This window comes from Lynx canadensis, chromosome A1, assembly GCF_007474595.2.
Source record: "Lynx canadensis isolate LIC74 chromosome A1, mLynCan4.pri.v2, whole genome shotgun sequence".
Lineage (NCBI taxonomy): Eukaryota > Metazoa > Chordata > Mammalia > Carnivora > Felidae > Lynx > Lynx canadensis.
Window position 1 is genome coordinate 160,623,101 of NC_044303.2, and position 22,694 is coordinate 160,645,794.

Here is a 22,694-nt window from a genome sequence, read left to right on the forward strand (position 1 = left end):
TCCTGATTTCACACTTCATGGGATGGAGCCCTGCAATGGGCTCTGCACACATGGACAGTGTGGTATCTGCTTGGGATTCTCTTTCTCCTCTTTCTCTGCCCCTCCCTCACTCAAACACACACATACATGTGTTCTATTTCTCTCAAAATAAATAAATAAACATTTTTTAAAAATGATGGGTAGATGGATTTACACATAAATCCAAGATACATGGGTTAGAATTCCTGTATAAAAGTCACAATTATATCTGCCTACAAGAAATACTGCTGAGCTCTAACATTTTATTTATTTAGGTAATAACCAATACCAGTAACTTTTTAAACAACATAAGCCACTTAAGAATTATCCTTATTATTTATATTAAATCTCACTAGCACAGTAACAATAAAGCAGTAGTTACTAGAAACACTGAATTCTTTTCCTCATCTTTCTCAATGTACACAAGAAAATTCACCATTAAGTTTATAGGCACTTTGATAAAATTATATTGTTTCTTAAAGTAAATTAAATAGAAACACAGCATTTAAAAAATAAAAGAGCAATTCAAATTAAAGTCTTTTTTTGGGCTTATTTTTATACTCAACTTCAAATATAAACAAGAGAGCAATAGAATGAATTACCATATATCTAAAAACCAGCTTCACAATTACCAACTCTTACCAATCTTGTTTCAAACAATCTAGCTTCCCAAAGACACACATCTCAGGCACTCTAAACTTGTATCCATAAATATTTAAGTATTAAAGTATTATAAATGAACACTATTTTTAAATATCCAAAAAAACAGTACTATACCTTTAAAGCATGAGTTACTCCTGAACATTAAAGGTTCACACATTGCACTTGCATCTTTTTTTTTTAAGTTTTTATTTAAATTCTAGTTAACATACAGTGTAGTATTAGTTTCAGGTGTACAACAGAGTGCTTTAACACTTCCATACATCACCTGTGCTCATCACAAGGGTACTCCTTAATCTCCATCACCTATTTCACGCATCCTCCCACCTGACCTCTTCTGGTAACCATCAGTTTGTTTTCTATGTTAAAAGTCTGTTTTTTGGTTTGCCTTTTTTTCCCCCTTTGCTCATTTGTTTTGTTTCTTAAATTCCATAGATGAGTAAAATCATGTTTTGTTTTGTTTTGTTTTCTCTAACTCTTTAAGTCTTCTTAATGTGACAGTTCCCTCTTCCTTTTTGCATTCCCTTGCAATTTATTTTGTGGAAAAAATTAGGTCGTTGTTTCTGCTTTTTCAGATTTTGCTTACTGTAACTCTGTGGTATTAACATATTTTTCTGGTCCCTGTATTTCTTGTAAACTGTTAGAACAAGAGGTTCAGATTCAACTTCAGCTTTTCTTTTAGCAAAAATATTTTTAAAGAGTTGTTGTGGACTTAGAAGAAACTGAAGTTTGGTTGTCTCTTTTTAAGTAAAGATAAATTTTAGCTGTGGCATTTTCAGCCTTATCCATCCATTACACAGTTCCCTATAACCTCTACACCTAATTTTTTAGCAGCCACTGATCATATGGCTTTATCATCTATTTATTTAGAGGCAGTAAAATGGTAATACACCATTCTTCACTTACCTGTTATACCATTTATTTATTAATTAACTTTCCCTCATGTTTGTTAACCTTGAGGTACAGTTCATACCTGAAAGCCATTTTTATTTGTTTTCCTTATATTTGTTAGTTTTGAAAGTGAGTTAAGTTGCTAGCATCTTTTCAAAGTTGACCAATAGTTTTTATGTCTCATGAACTCATGGTTTTGAATTCTTTGATAAGTTTTAATCCACTATATCATTCTTGACGTTCAAACTGTCCCATCTTTAGCCCACAGGAAATACTTTATTAGTTCCAGAGTCCTTTTGACAAGACCTCAAGTAGTCTTTGATAGCTTCCTTACTTTCTTGTCTGACAAGATGAACCAGGCTCACCTTGTGTATTTCCTGCTTCAGAATATAATTCAGCCATTTCATCAAAATGCTTTTGTTTAGATTACAACTTAAACTGCAATCTGAGTACTAGGTGACTCTATTACTATGGGATTGGTCACTGTTTTTAAGATTGTTTTTAATGGAATGAACTAGTAACATACATTTTTAAAGACAATGCATTAAGAATTTATACTAACATTTCCAATTTAAATTTGTAGGTTTTTATTTTTTCGGTTATATATTTATAGTATCACTTGGGTTGAGTTTCTTTGTTCCAAATGACATTAAAATTATTTATTTCCTTATCTTAGAATGTACATAATAGCTCCAAAATGATACCTTATTAATGATTACTAAATGTTAAAATCTCTTAAAATTCCTTTGTCCCAAGAATAATCCTAGAATCAAATTATTGCTTTAAAACAACTGAAATAATTTATTGCTGTAGAGCCACCAATTTGGTTACTTAGGATCATTTGCCTTTCTTCATTTTAGATACTGCTTTTTACTCATTTTGATTTAATTTTGCTTTGTTATCTACTTGGATCCAATGTGAGGGCTACAGAAGTTAAAGTCAAAATCTACTTTCCATCTTTGTCTCCTCTACACTATGTCGTCTCCCCCTATAGTTCTTTTTTAAAGTTCTAAATGTACTTTCCCTTTTCTTCAATATAAGCAAATTATGAATAAGGATATATTTGTATATATCTCCTCTTTCATAAAAAATCATTAACATATTTACACTCTTAAATGATATATATACATTGTATTCTGGAGATCATTCCACAGCAGATTTGTTTCCTCTCCCTTTATGCAACTACACATACTCCATTTTGTAGATGTATCACAGTTTCACTTTGTCCCTCAAAGATGAATATGCTTTGCTTCCAAGCCTAAAAACATGGCCCACTGCATACATCTTTTTGTATTTATGACAGCATATGTTTTGATTTGCTACTTATCAACCAATGTAAACATATCCCTTTAAAGTTTCAAATTTTATAATCGCCTAGCACCCAGATCCTGATAGCTAAGTACTATTCCACACTTAAATAAACTGGGAGTGCTTTGAAAAATGGCAGGTTCTAGAGACAGGGAAAGTACAAGACGAACCTAAACTATCCTGCTATACCCAAAAGCGAAAGAAAGAAAGAAAGAAAGAAAGAAAGAAAGAAAGAAAGAAAGAAGAAAAAAGAAAGAAATGGAGGCATTTCAAAAGAACAGGAAAAAACAAACAAACAAACAAACAAACAAAACAGGACATAGGAGCCAACTTGAAGAAGCTTTCATTGGCAAATCTGACCTAAGCATAGAAACAGTCCATCAAAGGTTACTACCCAGTAAATAAAACAGGAATCCTCAAGTCCATGCTGATAATAAGTAGGTAGGTAGGCAGACAGGCAGAAAGAAAGACAGTGGAGGGCTCTGATAGGGCTCTGACCACCAATTGGTCAATACGGCCAGGAGAGCAGTGTTAGAAAATTACCATTTTCAATCACCATAGAAATACTAGTTTGGGCGAGAATCATCAAGAGACACTAAATCTAGGGATAGAGTTTGATGAGTAAGATACCTGCACAGTCTCAAGGTGTCTTCTTAGAAATTGTTTTCTGGTGTAACTGATAAATGAGAAACCAGATGAAAAACCAGAAACCACCCTGTCCTGGTAATCAAAACAAACATAGTGAATAGGGACCAACAGGCAACATGAGCCTCCAGATATATCTGAGAAAGATATATCACCACTTACACAGTACTCCAGCCAGGGATGCATGTGGTATGGGATGCATTACTTGGATCTAACCCGAAGTGAATAGAAGACAAGCCCAAATTAAGAAATATATTTTATAAAATAACTAGCCTATCATCTTCAAAATACTAATGCCATGAAAAACAAAAAGGAAGTGTTCCAGATTAAAGGAGATTAAAGAGACATGACAGCCAAATACAATATGTGATCTCAGACTGGACTCTATATGGAAAGATGACTAGGATTGACCAAACTCACTACTGACTGAAGATTATTCCATCAATGTAAATTTAATAACTATACATGCCTTATGTAAGGGAATGCCTATATTCTTGGAATACATATATTCTAAAGTGTAAAGTGGCATGGTTTTTCCAATGTGCTCTTAAACAATTCAGGAAAAATAAATACGTATTACATATACATCACATATATAAATATAAAGGCAAAAAGTTAAAGTAGCAAATCTGAGCAAAGGGTATATAAAGAATTTCTTGGTACTATTTTTGCAACTTTTCTGCACTATTCCTTAGTGCTCCTACTTTACTCATCCCTCACTTCTCCAATCAAGTTAATCTAAATCTCCACCCCCAGATTACATAAGACACCTAGCAAGATTTCTGGCAGTGGTACATGATTAAGATAGTTGTATTGCCTGGGTATTTTACTTAATTCTACCCCTACTTTCTAGGACTCTAACAGACTCTAAAAATATGTAAGTAAACAGTACTACCACCTCTTGGCTTTTTATTCAAAATATCATAAGCCTAAGTCTTTCAAAGTTGTCTTGTTCCTTCCTCCTGGTTTCTCTGCCTCTACTTTTCTTCTTTCAGATTTTTTTCTTTCTCTAAGTCATCTAATTTAAAATTGTTTGGAGGAGGGGTGCCTGGGTGGTAAAGTTAGTTGAGCGTCCAACTCTTGATTTTAAGCTCAGGTCATGATCCCAGGATCGTGGGATCAAGCCCTGCGTTAGGTTCCCCATGCCTGCTTAGATTCTCTCACTCTCTGCCCCTCTCCCCTTCTCACGTGCTCTCTCTCTCTCAAATAGAAATAAATAAATAAATAAATAAATAAATAAATGTAAAAAAATAAAAATAAAATTGTTTGAGGGAAATAATTTTGAGGACACAGAAAATCTAGAACACTGAATCTATTTCCCACATGGTCACAATTGTCTATATCCAAGTAGCACTGGTTCCTTCCAATGATGCACATAATCACCAAATTTCTGCATGACCTTCACTGGTCACCTCCCACAAACAAGTGTCTTATATTCAGACAACTTCATTCATTTATGTTATCGGCTTGGACCCTATGGTCCTTTCTCTCATTTATACTCTAGTTTAGACAAAACAAAGTAGCTCTTCACAGATTTCAAAATATCTTCATCACTATACTCTAATTTATCCATACAACACAGGGTCCCAACTTTAAGGAGACTTAATTCCATTGTCAAACACTTATTTTCAATTCCAATCTCACCCTGCTGTCCAGAGACCCCATAGCCCCTGCAAATACCCCTGTGCTGCCATGTTTGCTCAGAGCTCACTGCTCCTAATGCTGGCTTTGAGGTCTTTTTTATTGCTGGCACAATGAAGTCTTCTTTGAAGTTTAGCAGTGTGCCTATTTTTTGCCCACTTGCACTATTTTATTTAGATTTTCATATGTTTGTGGGTAGGAAATACTTTAGGAGAATCTTTTAGCTTAACCTAGCATATGACAGCATAGCAACACCTCCTTTATCTGCACTCAACTCTCCACTCAAATCAGTCCTTTAAACTAAAAAAAAAACCACCAAGACCTATAATGGGTACATGAAAACAATATATTCTCAAGTGAATAAACGAAGATTCTTCTGTATTACAAGAAAAAAAAGTCAAGTATTTTTTTGCTTTTTTATCACAGGAATTGGAAACTAAGTCTGCAATGGCACACAAAGGAAGAATGAATAAAATAATCTTCTAAGAAAATGGCAACAAGGAGCAGCTGCTTCCCTTACCATCAAATCGGCAACAGAAGAAACTGGCCCTGATAAAGGACTAGGAATGGACTGACAAAGTCAAGAAACTGTAGGTTAGATTCTGGAAAGATAGGGAAGGAATGCTATAGGATACACTGATAAAACGTAAACTGCTTTTCCACAGAAATATTAATAAAAGATTAAATGCCTGACATAGTAATACATAAACAAACAACTATATTTACTATGCTAAAGAACAAACATACTGCATTAAATTCTCATTTCAAGCCTTGTTCCCTCTCCTAATTACTGTTTTAAGATCAATACCATTCAAAAGGAGTTCTTTGGAGGAAGTTTTGAAAGAAGTTTTTGACAAATAATTATGGGGGAAATTCAGGGCTAACCTGATTGAATGCTCTGAAGTTTAACCCTAACCTATTTTTTCCTAGCTTTCTAGCTCTTTCTTCAGATTGTTAATTATATTTATATATGTACACCCATTAGACAAGCCTCAGGTTTCTGCACATGGAAATAATAAATATACTTAAGGATTACTGTGAAGATTAAGAGATGTAAAGCATATAGTCTGATGTATTGTGGGAATTCAATACTAGTAGATATCAGAAATTAAAAAAAAAAAAAAAAATTGGTCTTTTTCCTGAGTTCAAGACCAGAATCATTACTTCAAGTTCTGCTTTCAGCTGTTCTTCAGACTGTCATAATTATAAATATATAAAGTGTCTATGAATAACACCTATGATGTACTCAAGTTTTCAATACAAATTACTAACAAGGATAAACAGGGTGATTACTAATTGGTGCTATGTGCCAGAACCTGGATTCTCATTTAATCCTTTCATTTTTTTATAATAAATAAACTGAGGCTCAGAGAAGGATAAGTGAAGAAACCAAATACCAGTATTGTAACAAGTGTACAAATTATGAACACATGTGAAGAAATGAAAGAAAATTCAGAAAAATAAAATCCACTAATTTCTTAGTATAAGTGATTATTTTAAAGTAACTTTTTATATTTATGCCTTATGTACGTTGTCTACTTGCTCCTCGACACTCACCCAGTATCCATTTTGTTTGCCCTTTAGTATTGCATAACTGTTGTCCAGTTTTCATTGCTATACACCCACCCAGCTAAAGATTAGATTTCCTAGTCTATCTTTCAGCTACATGTGGCCATGTGAACAGGTTCCAGCCAACGGGATATGGCTAGAAGTGATGTGGGATTATTATGTCATAGCCTTAATAAAGTGGCTTGCCTTAAATCTTCCCCTACCCTATTTTGTTCCTGTGGTCTGAAAACGGCAACTAGTAGAGCAAAAGAAGCTATGTATTAAGGATAGCAAAACTGTCCCACTAGTCACGGTAACTGAATAACCTCAAGGAATAGAGCTCACTTACCTGAGAGTGGAAAAGAAGTGACTATGTGAGCCCCTGTGTTTTGAGGTATCTAGTATATACAGCACTTTAACAGGTTCTCTACTTAACATACTATAATAACGTTTATGCAATAAACACTTTTGAAAGAATAAGTTCTATACATATACAATGTGAATTCACTGGCTCATCTCTTCAATTAACAGGAGTTTTTAGAAGAGACAAAATACCATGGTAAAAAGTAAAACTTATGAGAATCAAAGATATAAAGATGCATTGATTCCTGATTAAGGAACCAGAGGTAAGGGAAATGGAATCAAGGGCAAGGCTTTATGGAAAGAGTCATCTTAGAACTCACTGGTAGTATTCCCCATAATTTTCCCTCTAGAGAATGAGTCATCTCTGAAGTAACTGATAATCCACTCTAAAGTTACTCAAAAATATATTCTTTATGTAACCTTCTCCAATTTCTTCAGGCACATCACTGTACCAACATATGTGTTCATGATATTTTGCTCATGTTATTATTCTTTCACAATATTACAATTATTTTTGTGCACATGTATCTCTACATCCTAGGATTCATTAAGTCAGGGACTTCATTTCTATTATTTTTATAGACTGTTATCTACTTCAACAGGACTAGAGAAACAATATGGAAACTAGTAGGTATTGAGGAAATACTTAAAACTAAGAAAACGAATTGGTGGCCAAAGGCAATGGCTCTCAAACTTTCTGGACTATGACTTATACGTTTTATATCATGATGCAGTGCACACATGCACATGCATGCACACAAAGGCATAAAAGTGTGGCGAACTACTACTGGTACAAGAGGCACACTGTATTTTCTATTCTAGTTTACACTATCCTCTCTCACTAAAAAAAGAACTGTTCATAATCCTCTAACATGCTGCAACTTACTATTTAAAATATATTACCCTAGAACAATCATTTAAAAAATGAGAAGAGTTCGGCGTCAGGCTCTGTGCTGACAGCTCAGAGCCTGGAGCCTGCTCTGGATTCTCTGTCTCCCTCTCTCTCTGCCCTTCCCCTGCTCATGTTCTGTTTCTGTCTCAAAAATAAATAAAAATATTTAAAAAAAATTTTTAAATGACAAGAGTTCATCTAGATAACTAAGATCAGACTACCTTTAAGTTCTTTAAAATTACATTGTATTAGAAACTGTTATCCAGCTTATCTTTCACTATAAGCCATCAGATAAATATTAAAGGTTTGAGAAAATATGGAATGTATCTATCCATCTGTATGGTTCTGAAAACCAACTAATGTCACTGTTTGTTAGACACTGAACATCAACCCAACAGTTCCTTTTAGCATTCTAAATTACAAAACCAAGTCAAAATTCTATAAACTCACAATACAGTATGCTTCTACCACCTTAAAGTTTCCAGTTGCATAAATAAGAATAAAACTGCTAGAAACAGATGCTAGGAAGGGTCACATTTAGCATCACTAATTGCAAAGATGACTAGGTTTAGTCATGTTGAATATCAGGTAAAGACAGTAAACTCAAGAGTTTCTCTAATAAATATTCAGGGAGACAGATGAGAAATAAAGGCTACTATATATATTTGAAAGTTACTAAACAGTAGTTTCATAGAACACATAAAATCTGTTGTTAATATTAATGACATGACACAAATCTAATTCTGTAATTTATAACAAGTAGATAAAGCTTAACTGATGACATTTATGTTTTCCCCATAAGTATTTCCTACCATAAGTCTAATCTATGTAGAAATTACGACATTTCAAAATAAATGAGTGGAGAATTTAGAAATTAAACTAGATTGCCCATGAGATGAAATGTGTTGAAGCTAGATGATGTGTACATGAGGGTTCATTTTACTACTGGTCACTACTTTTGCATATGCTTAAGATTATCCTCAACTTTTAAGTTAACAGTAATAATAAAATAAAATGACTATATTTAAAAGTTTAATTTTAAAGAGATTATCCAGGAACACCTTGGTGGCTCAGTCAGTTAAGCGTCTGACTCTTGATTTCAGCTCAGGTCATGAGATCAGCCCCACATCAGGCTCCACATGTATGAAGCCTGCTTCAGACTCTCTCTCTCCCTCTGCCCCTCTCCCTCACTGGCGTGAGCTCGCTTGCTCTCTCTCTCTCTCTCAAATATTAAAGAAATAAACATTCAAGAGATTATCCATTTGATTAATTTGTTTTAAAAAAGATTTTCGAGGGGCTCCTGGGTGGCTCAGCCGGTTGAGCCTCCGATTTCAGCTCAGGTCATGATCTCATGGTCATGAGTTCAAGCCCCAAGCTTGGCTCTGAGCAGACACCTCAGAGCCTGGAGCTTACTTCAGATTCTGTCTCCCTCTCTCTCTTCCCCTCCCCCACTCACTCACACTCTCTCTCTCTCTCTCTCAAGAAAGATTTTTGAAACATGTATTGTATATACTTTTTATTACTTTAATGAATACTACTACAAAAACTAAGTTCCCAGCACTATATGCTTTACTAACAAAGTTATTTATAGTATTTCATCACTCTGCAGATACCCATGGGAGTGTACTGCACACAACAGAAACCTCCACTTACTGTGAACCATTCAATTAAAAAAAATTTTTTAAGTAAAATCACCAAAGTAGTATAACATGACTAAGACAAACTACCAAACCCTAAGTCAATCATTTGCTATAAAATACATACAAAAACGGTAATAAAGAAATTTACATTTTTTGTACTCATGTACAACTAATTGTAATTCTTATAAAATTTCCTTTCATATACTTCTTATTACTTCAGGATTTACTCATTTAGAAATGGGAATATTGTAGTAGTTTGCATCAAATGGCAATAATCATATTATAATCTACTTCAAGCACAAAAATAATGGTCTCCTTTGAAGGAATTTAGACTGCCACTCCACTCTTCTCCAATGGCCCCATTTCTTTACATAATAGCTCTCCAGCACAGTATTTACTGCCATCTAACCAATCATTTTCCTGGGTATAAAAATTTCTCTTTGCTTTTTGCCTAAGCCTGTCAATATACCTCACTATCATAAAAGCCCCATTATCAAGACTTTTAACACATAAAATCTAAGATCACCAGGGTTTTACAAGATCTCTTTAAAAAACAACAATAAAAAATTTCATTCTGACATTGGGCTTGATGTAGAAACTAACCATTTGTCTTACAATTAAACTTCTCTGTCTCCTACCTTCAAATTGATGCACGCTGTCATTCTGTTTGTATCGACTATAACCACCTGACACTGCCAATACTTGACTTAGGGGCACCTGGGTGGCTCAGTCGGTTAGGCATCAGACTCTTGGTTTCATCTTAAGTCATGATCTCACGGTTCATGAGTTCAAGCCTTGTGGTGGGCTCTACACTGGCAGCACAGAGCCTGCTTGGAATTCTCTTTCTCTCCCTCTTGAAAGAAAAAAAGAAAAAAGAAAAAGAAAGGAAGGAGGGAGGGAGAGAAAGGAAGGAGGGATGGAGGGAGGGAAAGAAGAGGGGAGGGGGAGGGAGGGAGGGAAGGAGCTCCTCACTATTTTTGTGCCTTATGGCTCATCTCCGAGAGTTACTGTAGACAATGGATGCCAGAAACCAGTACTGTTTAGACAAAACTTTCCATGTCTTTGTACTTTAATCTCAATGATAACTTAGATCTCAATACATCCACACCAAAGAACTTCCAAATACAGTTTACCATTTACTTAAAGTTGACTAAGTAATCACCTCCTATCACAGTGACAGATAATATATCCTTAATTATAAACAGCAATTTTCTCAGTCATTCATACATTAAGAACTTGATTCTGGTACAATAAATTTCTAGACTATCTCCTTAAACCAGTGGTTCTGACCAGTCTATTCACATGAGCGATTTTCTCTCAGTACATGATGCATTTGGGGCTCCTGTGTGGCTCAGCTGGTTAAGCGTCTGACTCTTGATTTCGGCTCAGGTTATGATCTCAAGGTTGTGAGACCAAGCCCATGTCTGCCTTCCAGTTGAGCGTGGAGCCTGTTTGGGATTTTCTCTCTCTCTCTCTCTCTCTCTCTCTCTCTCTCTCCTTCTCTCCCTCCCTCCCCTGCTGGCACTTATTTGCATGCACACATGTGCTCTCTCTCTCTCTTCAAATAAACATTTAAAAAAATACACGTTGCATTTATTCAGCTATACTTCTTTTCTCTCCTTCCTTCATTTGGGACTAAACGTCAGAGTAAAGAACTGCAAAGGTAGCAGGTCCAACACATTCTCTTTATTAGGAACTTATACTTCTTTATTGGGGGACTATGACCTCTGCAAAAACTTTCCTCTCCATCCCACTACTGAATATATACCATTTGTTCTCCCTTTCTTTCCAAACTACATCATTTCTTATCATCAAGATTACAAAGTTGAAGAGCTCCATGAAAACTTTCCCTACAGCCTATTATTTACTCCAGTAATTCCATTTTCTTTCACCTCACTTGTATACCTATATGTTCCATGAATTTGAGTATATTCACTTCACTGTGCGTTAATACCTAGCTATTCCATTATCACCTCTAAATCATAATAATCTTTCTTCAAGTTAATTATAATTTTTAAATATGGCAAGATACTGAATGATTCCAGATAAACAGCTTCTCCTATATGCACATGAACTTAATATGCATACAAATCTTCTGGGAATCTTGTTAAAATGAAAATTCTGATTCAGTATATCTGACACAGGAGAACTTTTAGGGCGAAAAAATGATTCTGTATAGTAATGGGGTGGAGGATAAATGATTCTGTGCATTTGTCAAATCTCATAAAACTGTACATCACAGAGTAAATGTAATATATGCAAATTAAAAAAAAATCAACCCATGTGACTGAAGAACACAGAATGGAATGTAAACTGTGCCAAATGAATCTAACTTTATTACAAATTTATGACAACCACACTGAAGAGGGTGGGAGGAAGAAGCTAACTTTAGTAACTTTAGAAAACAGTGTTTTGACTAGAAACTGTAAAGCTAAATATATTACCAACTGTGTAAATACGATACATAAACACTGTATTCTAGCTGATAATTTTTTTCTTCTGGGAGTATGGCCTAAAAATTCTGAAACTGCTTTACCTGTATATGAGCTTGAAGTGCATGATGGGATGGTGGATGGTAGGAGCCAGCTTTCTCTCTGAAGGAGATTGAAGTTATAAAGGAGCAAGAAAGGAAGGTTAGGATGAATCCTGTAGTACAGAATTAGAGTTGGAGACATCAGTACGAACTCATGTTTACCTTAACATGCATACTGATAGACACTGAAACTACAGATAGGCAGATATAGGTAGTTTAGTATACATATATATACTACATAGCTCTGTCTGCTTTTTCCACTGAGAGAACCTGGAAGCAGTGATAACTGCATAGTAACGAGCATACCTAGCACCCAAACCTTGGTTTCTAATACCCTTGTCTCCAACAAAAGGATCCAGAGCTCTTTGGAAAAATGGCTGGTTCTAGGGCAAAAGGATAGAAGTATGTAACAAGGATACAGTGGCCAACTTGAAAGTCAGTTCCCAATGGGCAAGGCTAGAATAACCTGAGCAACAGAATAAATAATTTACTGGATTATAATCCAAAGTATAAAATACATATACATGAAAGTCCAGGCTCATATAAATGAATGACTGAATAAATTGAAGAGAAGAGTTCTTTACAGAAGAATTCTATTTAATATATGTAGATAGTCCCTCCCTGCAGGAGATGGAACTTAATTCCAACCTTCCCCCCAGCCATGTGAGAGACGGCTGGACATATAGTACCTTGCTTCCAAAGAATACAGTATGGAAGGAAAAAAACAGTAACTTTAACTGGAGAAGTATGGCAAATATTACATTGGCTAAGTGATGAAGGTTAACATCATCAGTAATATCATGTGGCTATTAATGCTTCCCATACTATGTGACTAGAAGAGCACTTCATCTCTGTGATATTCTTTCTAAAAACTGATAACCCCAGTTTACCCTAATAAAACATCAGAAAAATTTAAATTGGGGGATATTCTATAGGATACCTGGCCAGCACTTATCAAGACTGTTAAGGATATCAAGGAAAGACACAAACTCTCACAGACCAGAGGATACTGGGGACAGTTGACAACTAAATGCAACATGGTACCCTGGATTGAATCCTGGAACAGAAGTGGCATTGATGGAAAAACCAATGAAATCCAAGTAAAGTGTGGAATTTAGTTAGTAGTTTTTTAAAAAAGATTTTTAAAAATGGCTAAAAATCTGGTTTCCCCTTCTGGAGAGTAGGAATCATAATACTGCATACATCACAGGAATTTTATGAGAATGAACTATGATAAATTCATGTAATACACTGTGCACTATGTGCACCATGCCTGCCTCAGTAAGAATAAGAGCTCAATAATTACTGCATGCCATTAAGATTGTTTCAAGAGATATGAAATGTATTCAACCTCTTGCTGGCATGGGCCATGACACCATCTTTTGGGGGTTCCAGGGAAGGGGGGGGCAGAAAGCATGTGTAATAACAACAAGTTCAATAACAAAAAAAATAGCAAGGCACTGAATGACTCCAGGCAAAAAGCTTCATCTACATACATATGAATTTAATACGAACACGTTATCACTTGCGAATCTTGTTAAAATGAAGATTCTGATTCAGGAGGGCTGGGGGTGGGGATGGGGGAAGGCCAGGTTGTACATTTCAAACAAGCTCCCAGGTGATTCTACTGGTCCAAGGACCACAACTGGAGCTTTAACTTTTCTATTTATGTATTTTTTTTAATTTTCTGTAAAAAAGGTAAGAAAATTTTTTCCATCTATTCTTTATCTCTTCACCACAAAGAAATACTCTTTATTTTTAAATACAGAACTGTACCAGATATAACCTACCAGTCACCAAGTCCTTAAACAAACAACTATGTAAACAGTATAAAAACGGGCAATTACAAATTAATGTCTGTCTCCACACTATCTCATGCCTATGCAGATAAAAGTAATGTATTTGAAAGTCAAATCATATACAGTTGTCTTATCCTTACCAGTTATAAGTACATTTAAACACTTTATGGTAATCTAGATTAACAACCATCCTAGGAAATACTATGAAAATTTTAATTCAATAAATTCTACTTAGAGAGAGAGTAACCTATTGCTAAAGCTCCTGGATAATGGTTTATTGAATTTTCAAAATGTAAGAAATGATCTTAGATTAAGTAGCATATACAGAATATTTGAGGAAAGAAAAAACTAACAGGAAAAGATGAAGACGGTATATACAGAGCTGAAAAACGGGGATTAACAGAATATGGCATAAAAGAGCTATACTTTCCTGCAAATAATGACATCATAGGAAAATGTTTCTTAGCACAACCTTTTGAAATTTATGAATGAACTGAGGGGCTCCTAGGTGGCTCAGTCAGTTAAGTGCACACCTCGTGATGTCGGCTCAGGTCAAGATCTCAAGGTCAATGGGATCCAGCCCCAAGTGGGGCTCTGCAGTGACACTGTAGACCCTGCTTGGGATTCATTCTCATTCTCTCTCTCTCTCTCTCTCTCTCATTCTCTCTCTCTCTCTCTCTCTCCGTCTCTCTCTGCCCCTCCTCCACTTGCTCTCTTTCTGTCCCAAAATAAATAAACATTAAAAAAAAAATTTAGAATGAATTCTTTTTTTAAAACGGAGATAAATGCAAAGAAACTTAGAAAATACCATTTTAACTAGTATTGTCTTTAAAAATTATTCAAATTTACTTAGTGAAAAAAACTGTTTTGATGCAAGAAAACCTTCTGGAATGTGTGTACATAAATGCAATGTTTCCAAAAATGGTATACCACAATAGTTTTCAACAAGACACTAACAAATAAATATATGGTAAAAAAACCAACATGGCCTGTGTCTAAGTTAACTTTAACTTGGGTGTTCCTTAAATTTAACAGGTCCTAGGGGCGCCTAGGTGGCTCAGTAGGTTAAGCCTCTGACTTTGGCTCAGGTCATGATCTCCAGGTTCTGGAGTTTGGCCCCGCACCGGGCAGGCTCCATGCTGATAGCTCAGAGCCTGGAGCCTGCTTAGGATTCTGCGTCTCCCTCTTTCTCTGCCCCTCCCCGTCATGCTCTGTCTCTCTCTTCTTCAAAAATAAATAAACATCAAAAAAAAAAAAATTAACAGGTCCTTTAGACTACAGGGCTTCTGAAAGTCTTTTAAAAAGCCTTTTAAGAACTGTGAGTTTCTACAAAAGGAGATTTTCAGTTGGAAACTTTTCATTAATAGTATTTCCTACTTAATAGTTATACAAAACACTTTAAAAGTTGAAATCCAAAGAATTTTAAGAGTAAGGTTGATAAAGCTCAATTGCCAGACATACATTAAGTGTAAATGCTTAAGACCACTGTAGCACATCACCAACAATTTCCCTCACTCTAAAAATTTTTCAAGAGCATAGTTTGCTAATCAAAGTGATTCAAATACATAATCAAATTTACATGAACAATTCTAGATTATTAAAAATTTAATCTGCAGGCCAAGGAGAGAAATTCTTCTGAGGATTAAGCATGTAGTAATCATCTGAAAATTAGCAAAATGTGACTATATATTTCTGGTCTTCATCCACAAATCTATTTCTGGATTAAATCATCATTCAAGAGAACTTTAAAATAAAAAGTCTAACTAGGATTTGGAAAACCTGGGGGGGGGAGGGATTGTTTTTGTTTTTGTTTTTTTCTCAAATGCACACAGCTGGGAATTGATGCTTTGAAATCTTCCAATATCATCTTTAGAAAGCTTAACTTCAGTTATATAATAAACTTTATGCTGAGTTTAAACTGATGTGCAGGTGCATCCTGACCCACATTTCTTAGTAAATAAGTTTCAAAATTGTCAGTTATAGCATAGCCAAAGAGACATCTTCCTGTGTATTCTTCCTCCTTTCAGTCAATGGTCATAGATACCTTTCCACATGACAAGAATAAAAAAAACTTTCAGTAGAAAGCTAATTATACCAACCAAAATTGTCAAATGGCTACTTGCTTAATTTTATTTCATGAAACAAATGGAACCTCCACAAAGAAAAAAAAAAAATCTAAAGCACAAGTACATTTAAAACTTCTAGCTAATAAAAATCAAATTTTACCTTAAAAACTATTTAGAATGTGTATCAACTTTAAAAGCAGAGCGTATTTCTCCTCTTTCAACCCTATATTAATATTCATAGTTACATTTTGTTTCTGCAAGAAATCCCCCTACATATAAATTCATATCCTCATTCTTAACTAGGCACAATCTCCCTTCTCTGTACTGCCTTAATATAAAAACTTTTTTTCTGGGGTGAGGGGTGATGGTGACTGAGGGTTGGTAACAATGACACTAGAGCAAAGGAAAAGGATAGCATAACACCAATAAGGAAGAAAATGAAAGCAAATTAGAAGCAGGTCTCCCTCCTTCTGATAAACACCAAGGCAGTTGCAAGAACAAGATAACTTGACAAGCACACTTCCCAGAAGGACATAAAACTTATACACTAGAAATAATGACTCAGAATAATTAGAGAATATGATTTGCAATTATTTTAAATAAGTATACATATAAAAGATTGCTTTAAGTGAATTTGATTTCACAGGGTTTTTTTTTCACTTTATACTACCAAATCTGACTTACCACTACTCCCTTTTTGCTTTGGATATGGCAGCAAAATACATAAAACATGATTGGAGCAATAAGGGCTCACAGCGTAAAAGCACAAGATCTATCTGAATACTCAACTATAAGATTTACTCTCACGAGTCTTATTTCCTATTTTGTGAGTAGTTTATTAAATTGCCGGGTATTCTCTAGATATTTCTGTTAACCATTTCATTGCTCACTGATGAATAAAAGAATGTGGACGAGGTGACTCTTCCAATCACTTAATACAGTCAATACAGCTATAGAGATATGAATCAAAGATGAGATTCACAACTCTTATAATTTAACCTCTCAACTCTGGTGATTCTGGAACTCCGTTGTCTGATACGTTATTATACTTTGTAAATTAAGTGGTAGGATGAAACTTCAAAATCATTTAAGTCTTTTTTTTTTTTTTACAGTTGAGAAAGAAGTTAACACAGAGTTGTCAACTCAGGTTTTGTAATGTTGATACCACACCTATTCAACTAAATAATGCTGCTTTCCATAACTGCTCTTTTTTCTCTATGTTCTTGTTATCTAAATAGTCTGCCTGTGAAAGCTGATAAACCCTACCTAACATGACCAGAAAATACCAAGTTTCAAGTCAAATACTTACACCACTGCTTCATTTTCTCATTTTCTATCCAACATTTTTTCTGAAACCCTCCCAACTGCCAAAACTTTCCTGTTTCTTGTCCATCACATTTCTCCACTACTGTAATTTAACGTTCCAGTTATGTAGTATCCTATGGTACATAAAACATGATGCTAATTATAATAAGCAAATATTGAGTGCTCATTATATCGGGAACTATTTTAAGACCTGTACATAGAACACCTCACTTATCCTCAATTTTAAATAAAATAAACAATATTGTAATACCCATCTGTAAGTGAAAAATCAAAACCTTAGAGGTAACATAATTTTCCCTGACACTGCCAATAAGGAGAACTGGGAAAAGTAATCAGGTAGTCTGACTCTAATACTCACATTCCTGATCTCTACTGGTAAGTACACATAACTATGTGGGCTGTATCAACGTGCAGATAACTCAAAATTAGGGGGCTACAGAAGAATTTAAAGAGTCTTTGTATTTAAGAGGTTTCTTACACATTCAAACAGCTTAGTATGGCTTATTCCCATTAACTATATCTTCTTTGCAAAGACATGGCCCAAGTTACTCATTCGTATGTAATTAAAACTCAAATTTAAAAAGAAAATAGAGGAAAAAAAGGGTTGCAACAATACTTTAACAGATGTCCAGAACGGTGTTGCCCAAAAGAACTTTTGCAGTGAGGGAAAGGTTTTCTATGTGCACAATACACCATGGTAGCCATTAACCACATATGGCTTTGAGCACTTGAATTGTGTTGAGCATGACTGTGTAAATGAATTTTGAATATTCTGTAATTTTAAATAGTTTAAATAGCAATATGTGGCTAGTGGCTCCTATACTGGACAGGACAGGTATAGAAAACAAAATCCTGGAAAAAAGTAAGTAAAGAACTTCTTGCTGCCTTTATTTGGAGAGTGCACTAACAGGCAAATCAATTTAAATGTTTCTTTTTACTTGCTCTAGTTCATTAATTGACCCAAACAATATAAACCACCAAAGAGATTTAAGTCACCTAAACTTTCTGTATTTAAATTCTTCTTTGTACATCTCAATGAAAAAAAAAAATGAAAACCTGTATTATCGACAAAGTGTATGAGAAACTTAACTGTTTGGATAACTAAGAGGAAGAATTTGATCTGAAAACTCTGCCACCGATTAGGAAAACTAAAGAGTCACACAAGTTTTACATTCTCTTCATAATACATACTTGATAATAAAGTGCTTACCTTGATTCTCCACTACTGTTTCTAACACTTTCTTCATCGCTGTGTCCATTCATTGTAAATATCAAGAAGTTTTAAAATAAAACACAAATCTTCCCAGTTAAAAAGATGAATACAAATATGAACTCCTTAAACATCAAAAATTCACAGATGAATTCTTTTCAACATTCACAGGCTTCCTGGGGCCCTTTTGATTCACCTTAAAAAAAAATATTAAGAAAGTTAAGAAAATATCCTATAGAAAAAAAGATAAATCCATCTATTTAGAACTTATACAAATCTACCTAGGCCAATTAAATTAGAGATGGTAAGGAAGGAGTAGGAGTCTTTCACTCAAAATGCTTAGGCTTCTACTAACTACACTCCTGCCTACTTGCTAGAATTTAGCACACTATTGCTTATTTTTAACAGACGAAATTAAAATATTTGTGGAATGACAAAACTTTTAGACTAAAACTGTGTGTCAGTACACATATATACACATTATAGATAAACAGATAACTAAAGCAAAGTGGTAGTACATAACATATACATACATGTATGTTTCCCAAGAACCGAAAATGAAGTCTTAATGGATACTTGGTCAAACAAATGAAGGGGGAAAAACTTAATCAAGCACTGATTCCTATTATCAAGAACTTCTTGTACTTGAGTGAGAAAAAGTTTTGAAAATGCTCACATTAAGAACATAATAAAAGTGTATCACATAATCTCAGCGAAAAATGTATAGGTCAAAACAATTGTGTTCTTTCACAGGTAAACCGAGAGTGGAGTGATAAAATTTAAATAATATTTATCCAGTTTGGGCTTGCAGGGTTCCATTCAAAAACAACAACAAAAAAGGTAATATACACTAGGATTATTTAAGAAAAGGGGCTTGGGGTAGAAATCATGAGCCAAGACACAGCATTTTCACCTTTCAAGATTTCAGCACAACAGTGGAGAGTCACCTACAAGCCATCCACGAATAAACAAAGGAGATCTCTGGCAGGGGAGGGAGAGGAAGAAGCGGGGGAAGGAGACGTCAGATCCTTCCCCAGCCAGAAAGTACCGAGACAGGCGACTGAAAGCAGAGCTGTCCGCCGACCTCAGCAAAGAGAAATTTACTCCTACGATTATTTCCACTCCACAAAAAAAGAGGGGGAAAATATGCTGTTGCCAACTCAATCAGAGCAAACTCTGCATCTTCATTGGGATTGTAATTCTCCAGAGACTACAGTCCAGTAGACTCTTTGCAAGAACTGGTCATCCAAAAAGTAACCATTCCACGCAACATTTATTCTTAACGCTAAATATTAATTCCAACTAGTCAAAGAGCTTTACACCATAAAACAATTAGGTCTTAAAAATCTAGCTACTTAATAAACCGCCTCTCTTTCTCGAAAGTCTCTCTTCATCGAGAAAGTTCACTCATCTTTTCGTTATTTCCTTTTCACCTTCCTTTCGCCCCTCAAAATGGCTTTCTCCGTACATTGTAACTTCCTTTCCCCCCCCTCATCTTCCCTGTCGGAGTAAGTCCTCTTTCTGAGACCCTTCTCACAACCTTAAGTTGTGAAGCTCCAAGCGCACGCAGCTCTCTGGTGCCTTTCACGCGTCTTAACAATGACTCTTCCCTAAGTGGCTAAACCTCTTCAATCTTCCTTCTCTGAGCCCCGTCTTTTCACAGTTGCTTCACTCCTGCTAAGTTTTCAAAGCGGTACTCGAAAGGAGGTTGGAAACCTTCCCCCTCCCTCATCTATACTTCGCAGCTTCGCTTCAAGCAGCCTCCCAACCAGACGCACACGACCCCACTCCAGCCCCGTCCTTCTCTGGGCCTTCATCCCGGTCCCAGAGTCTCTCTTCCCGCCTCAAACTTCCCGCAGACCCGCCCCGCGCCCTCCCGGGCTCGCCCGGGCCGCCGCCCCCTCCCCCTCCCCGCCGCTCCCCACGTGCTGGGAGCCCGGGTCGCGGCGGGACCAACGCACCGGGCAAGTGCTTGCCGCTCGAGCCTTGCAGCTCTCCCCTCGCGGCCCGGCCAGCCCCAAGCCGAGGAGGCCCGGGCTCGACTGCCCAGCTGCCCGCCCGTCCTGCGCGAGGATGCGCTCCTCGGCGCCGGCCTGCGCTCACCACTCACACGCCCCCTGTGCTCCGAGCCCGTCAGCCACCGCCGGCCCTCGCAGAGCGGCCCGGCCTTCGCCCGGCGCCCGGCCGCTGGGCCGCCGCCCGGGCACCGCGCCGCCCCCGCCCTCCGCCTGGCCGGCTCCCGTCCTCCCCGCCACATCCTGACCCGCCCGCCACCCCCTTTCTTACCGGCGGGCGTGCAGGCTTCGCGGGGCGGAGAGAGCCCACTCGGATCAGCGGCCTCCCCCGCGCCCGGGCCCGCGGTCTCCGCCGCCGAGTGAGTCCTCGGGCTCCGGGCGTCTCGGGGTAAGCCGGAGTCCGCGAGGGGGAGGGGGAAGGGGAAGGACGCGGAGGGGAAGGGGAAGCCCCGGGCCGCGGCACCAACGCGCGATCCCCTGCGGAGCGGATCCAACAATCAATTCATTATTGAAGCACCAACGGCGAAGGCAGCAAAAGCGAGAAGTAACGAGCCGTCGTCGTCGCCGCGGCCACGCGCGCGCTCCCGCTCCCGCCGCTTATCGGCTCCCGGCAGCCGCCATGACGCCGAGAGAGCGAGCGCAACCGTCTCCGTCGTAGCCGCCTCCGCCGCCACCACCACCGAGGTCGTCGTCGCCTCCGCCTCCCGCGCGACGTAAGCGCCTCTGCTCACTCCCCTTCCCCACTCGGCGCGAGGCGGGCCGGCGGGCGAACGGGCGCGCGCACGCCGAACACCTCCTGCTGGCGCGCGGACGGTGGGAGGGGCTACGTTGTGGAGCCGTGGGGTGTAGAAGGAAAGCTATTGGTGCTGAGGCGGGCGGAGAGTGAGGCGCGCACGCTCACGGTTGGGGGCGCGCACGCCGGCCGCGCGGAGGCCGCAGGACTCTGGCCACGGCCGTGGGCTGCTGATCCTTGCTCCGGCACCCTCCCTTAGAGGCCCGGAATTGAATTCCGGGAAGTGGGAGCTGCAGGCCCGCTCCGTGCGGGTATGGACGCTGCTGTCACTTGGAACGTTGCGCAAGGACCTCGCGGCGAAGAGACTGAGAAGCTATCGGGGAAGCGGGCGGGGGGAAGGGGGGCTAGGGAAATGCTAAAAACCACATTGGGCTTGGGGGTGCAGCGGGTGGGCCGAGGTGGATACGCGGAGGGAGCAGGGTCTTGCGTGGGGTCCGGTTGCCCAGGCCTCGAATCGCATCTCCCTCGGGCTCCCGGACCAGACAGAGCGCCTGTCCGGAGGGGTGTGGAGGGGCTGTGCGTCACACCAGGCCTGGGAACCCAACTGTTGGGCAACTGTGGTCACCTCCCGCCGCCTGCTACGTTTAGGCGACCTGCGACACAGGCTCCCTCGGGGTGGGGGGGGGTGGGGGGTGGCTGTTGATCCGAACGGGCGGGGCACCTGAGGAGACGGAGAAAAATAGAGACGGGGTTATTAACCTCCTATAACTCTTCTTCATTTGTGGGTATCCCTTGCCTGGTTCAGTAAAAAGCTTTTACTACCTTTCTAAGTCCCTGGAGGGCGGGGTGGAGGGTGCGGTGCCAACTCGCAACAGAAAAACAACTCAAGGGACGTTGGTAACTGTGTCAGTTTAACCTGCTGCAATTTAGTTGACGGTTTCTTTCATAACTGTAACTGCGGGCCTGTTACAAACCTTTAGAAATGTCGACGGAAACACTTTTCAAGCCTGGTGGTGTCCCGTTTCACTCTGTTTGAAAGCATTTTTAAAATCAAAATTGTTTTATACTTTATTTCCAGTCCATTGATCAGTCTTGAATCAATCGAGGTTAATGATAAAACTCTCTAATCCTATTCTCCAGTGATTGGATTTGGTGCAAAGGCCTCCCTTCCAAGCCAAATGAGTTTGAATGTGGTAGCTCCATCCCCAAAATAATGATTTTCTCCTGTGGGAAATATTCATGTTTTAGTCTACCAGCTGTTGAAATAGTTTGGCTTAAAGCCTTCAAAAAGATCTCAAAACGTATCTCCAAATACCTGTTCGTTATATGGAAGAGTATATTCATTCACCCTTTGGGAGTAGGGAAGGACAAACAGGTGCACATAGTCTACTCAAAAAAATATTAAT

At 38.1% G+C, this 22,694-nt stretch overlaps 1 protein-coding gene across 3 annotated transcripts in view; it reads right to left on the reverse strand.

The window, feature by feature from the left end:
• CHD1 (chromodomain helicase DNA binding protein 1) overlaps positions 1 to 21,306 on the reverse strand; it is a 77,725-nt gene extending 56,419 nt beyond the window's left edge. The window contains exons 1-2 of one of the 3 annotated variants that reach the window (XM_030325563.1): positions 20,827 to 21,304; positions 18,541 to 18,736 (exon numbers count right to left, since the gene is read on the reverse strand). In XM_030325563.1, the coding sequence (XP_030181423.1) occupies positions 18,541 to 18,593 (53 nt within the window). In that variant the 5' untranslated portion in view covers positions 18,594 to 18,736; positions 20,827 to 21,304. Of the gene's footprint in view, positions 1 to 18,540; positions 18,737 to 20,826 lie in introns of all 3 variants that reach the window. The other 2 variants (XM_030325571.1, XM_030325581.1) reach the window with 2 other exon arrangements.
• Positions 21,307 to 22,694: the final 1,388 nt, after the last annotated feature.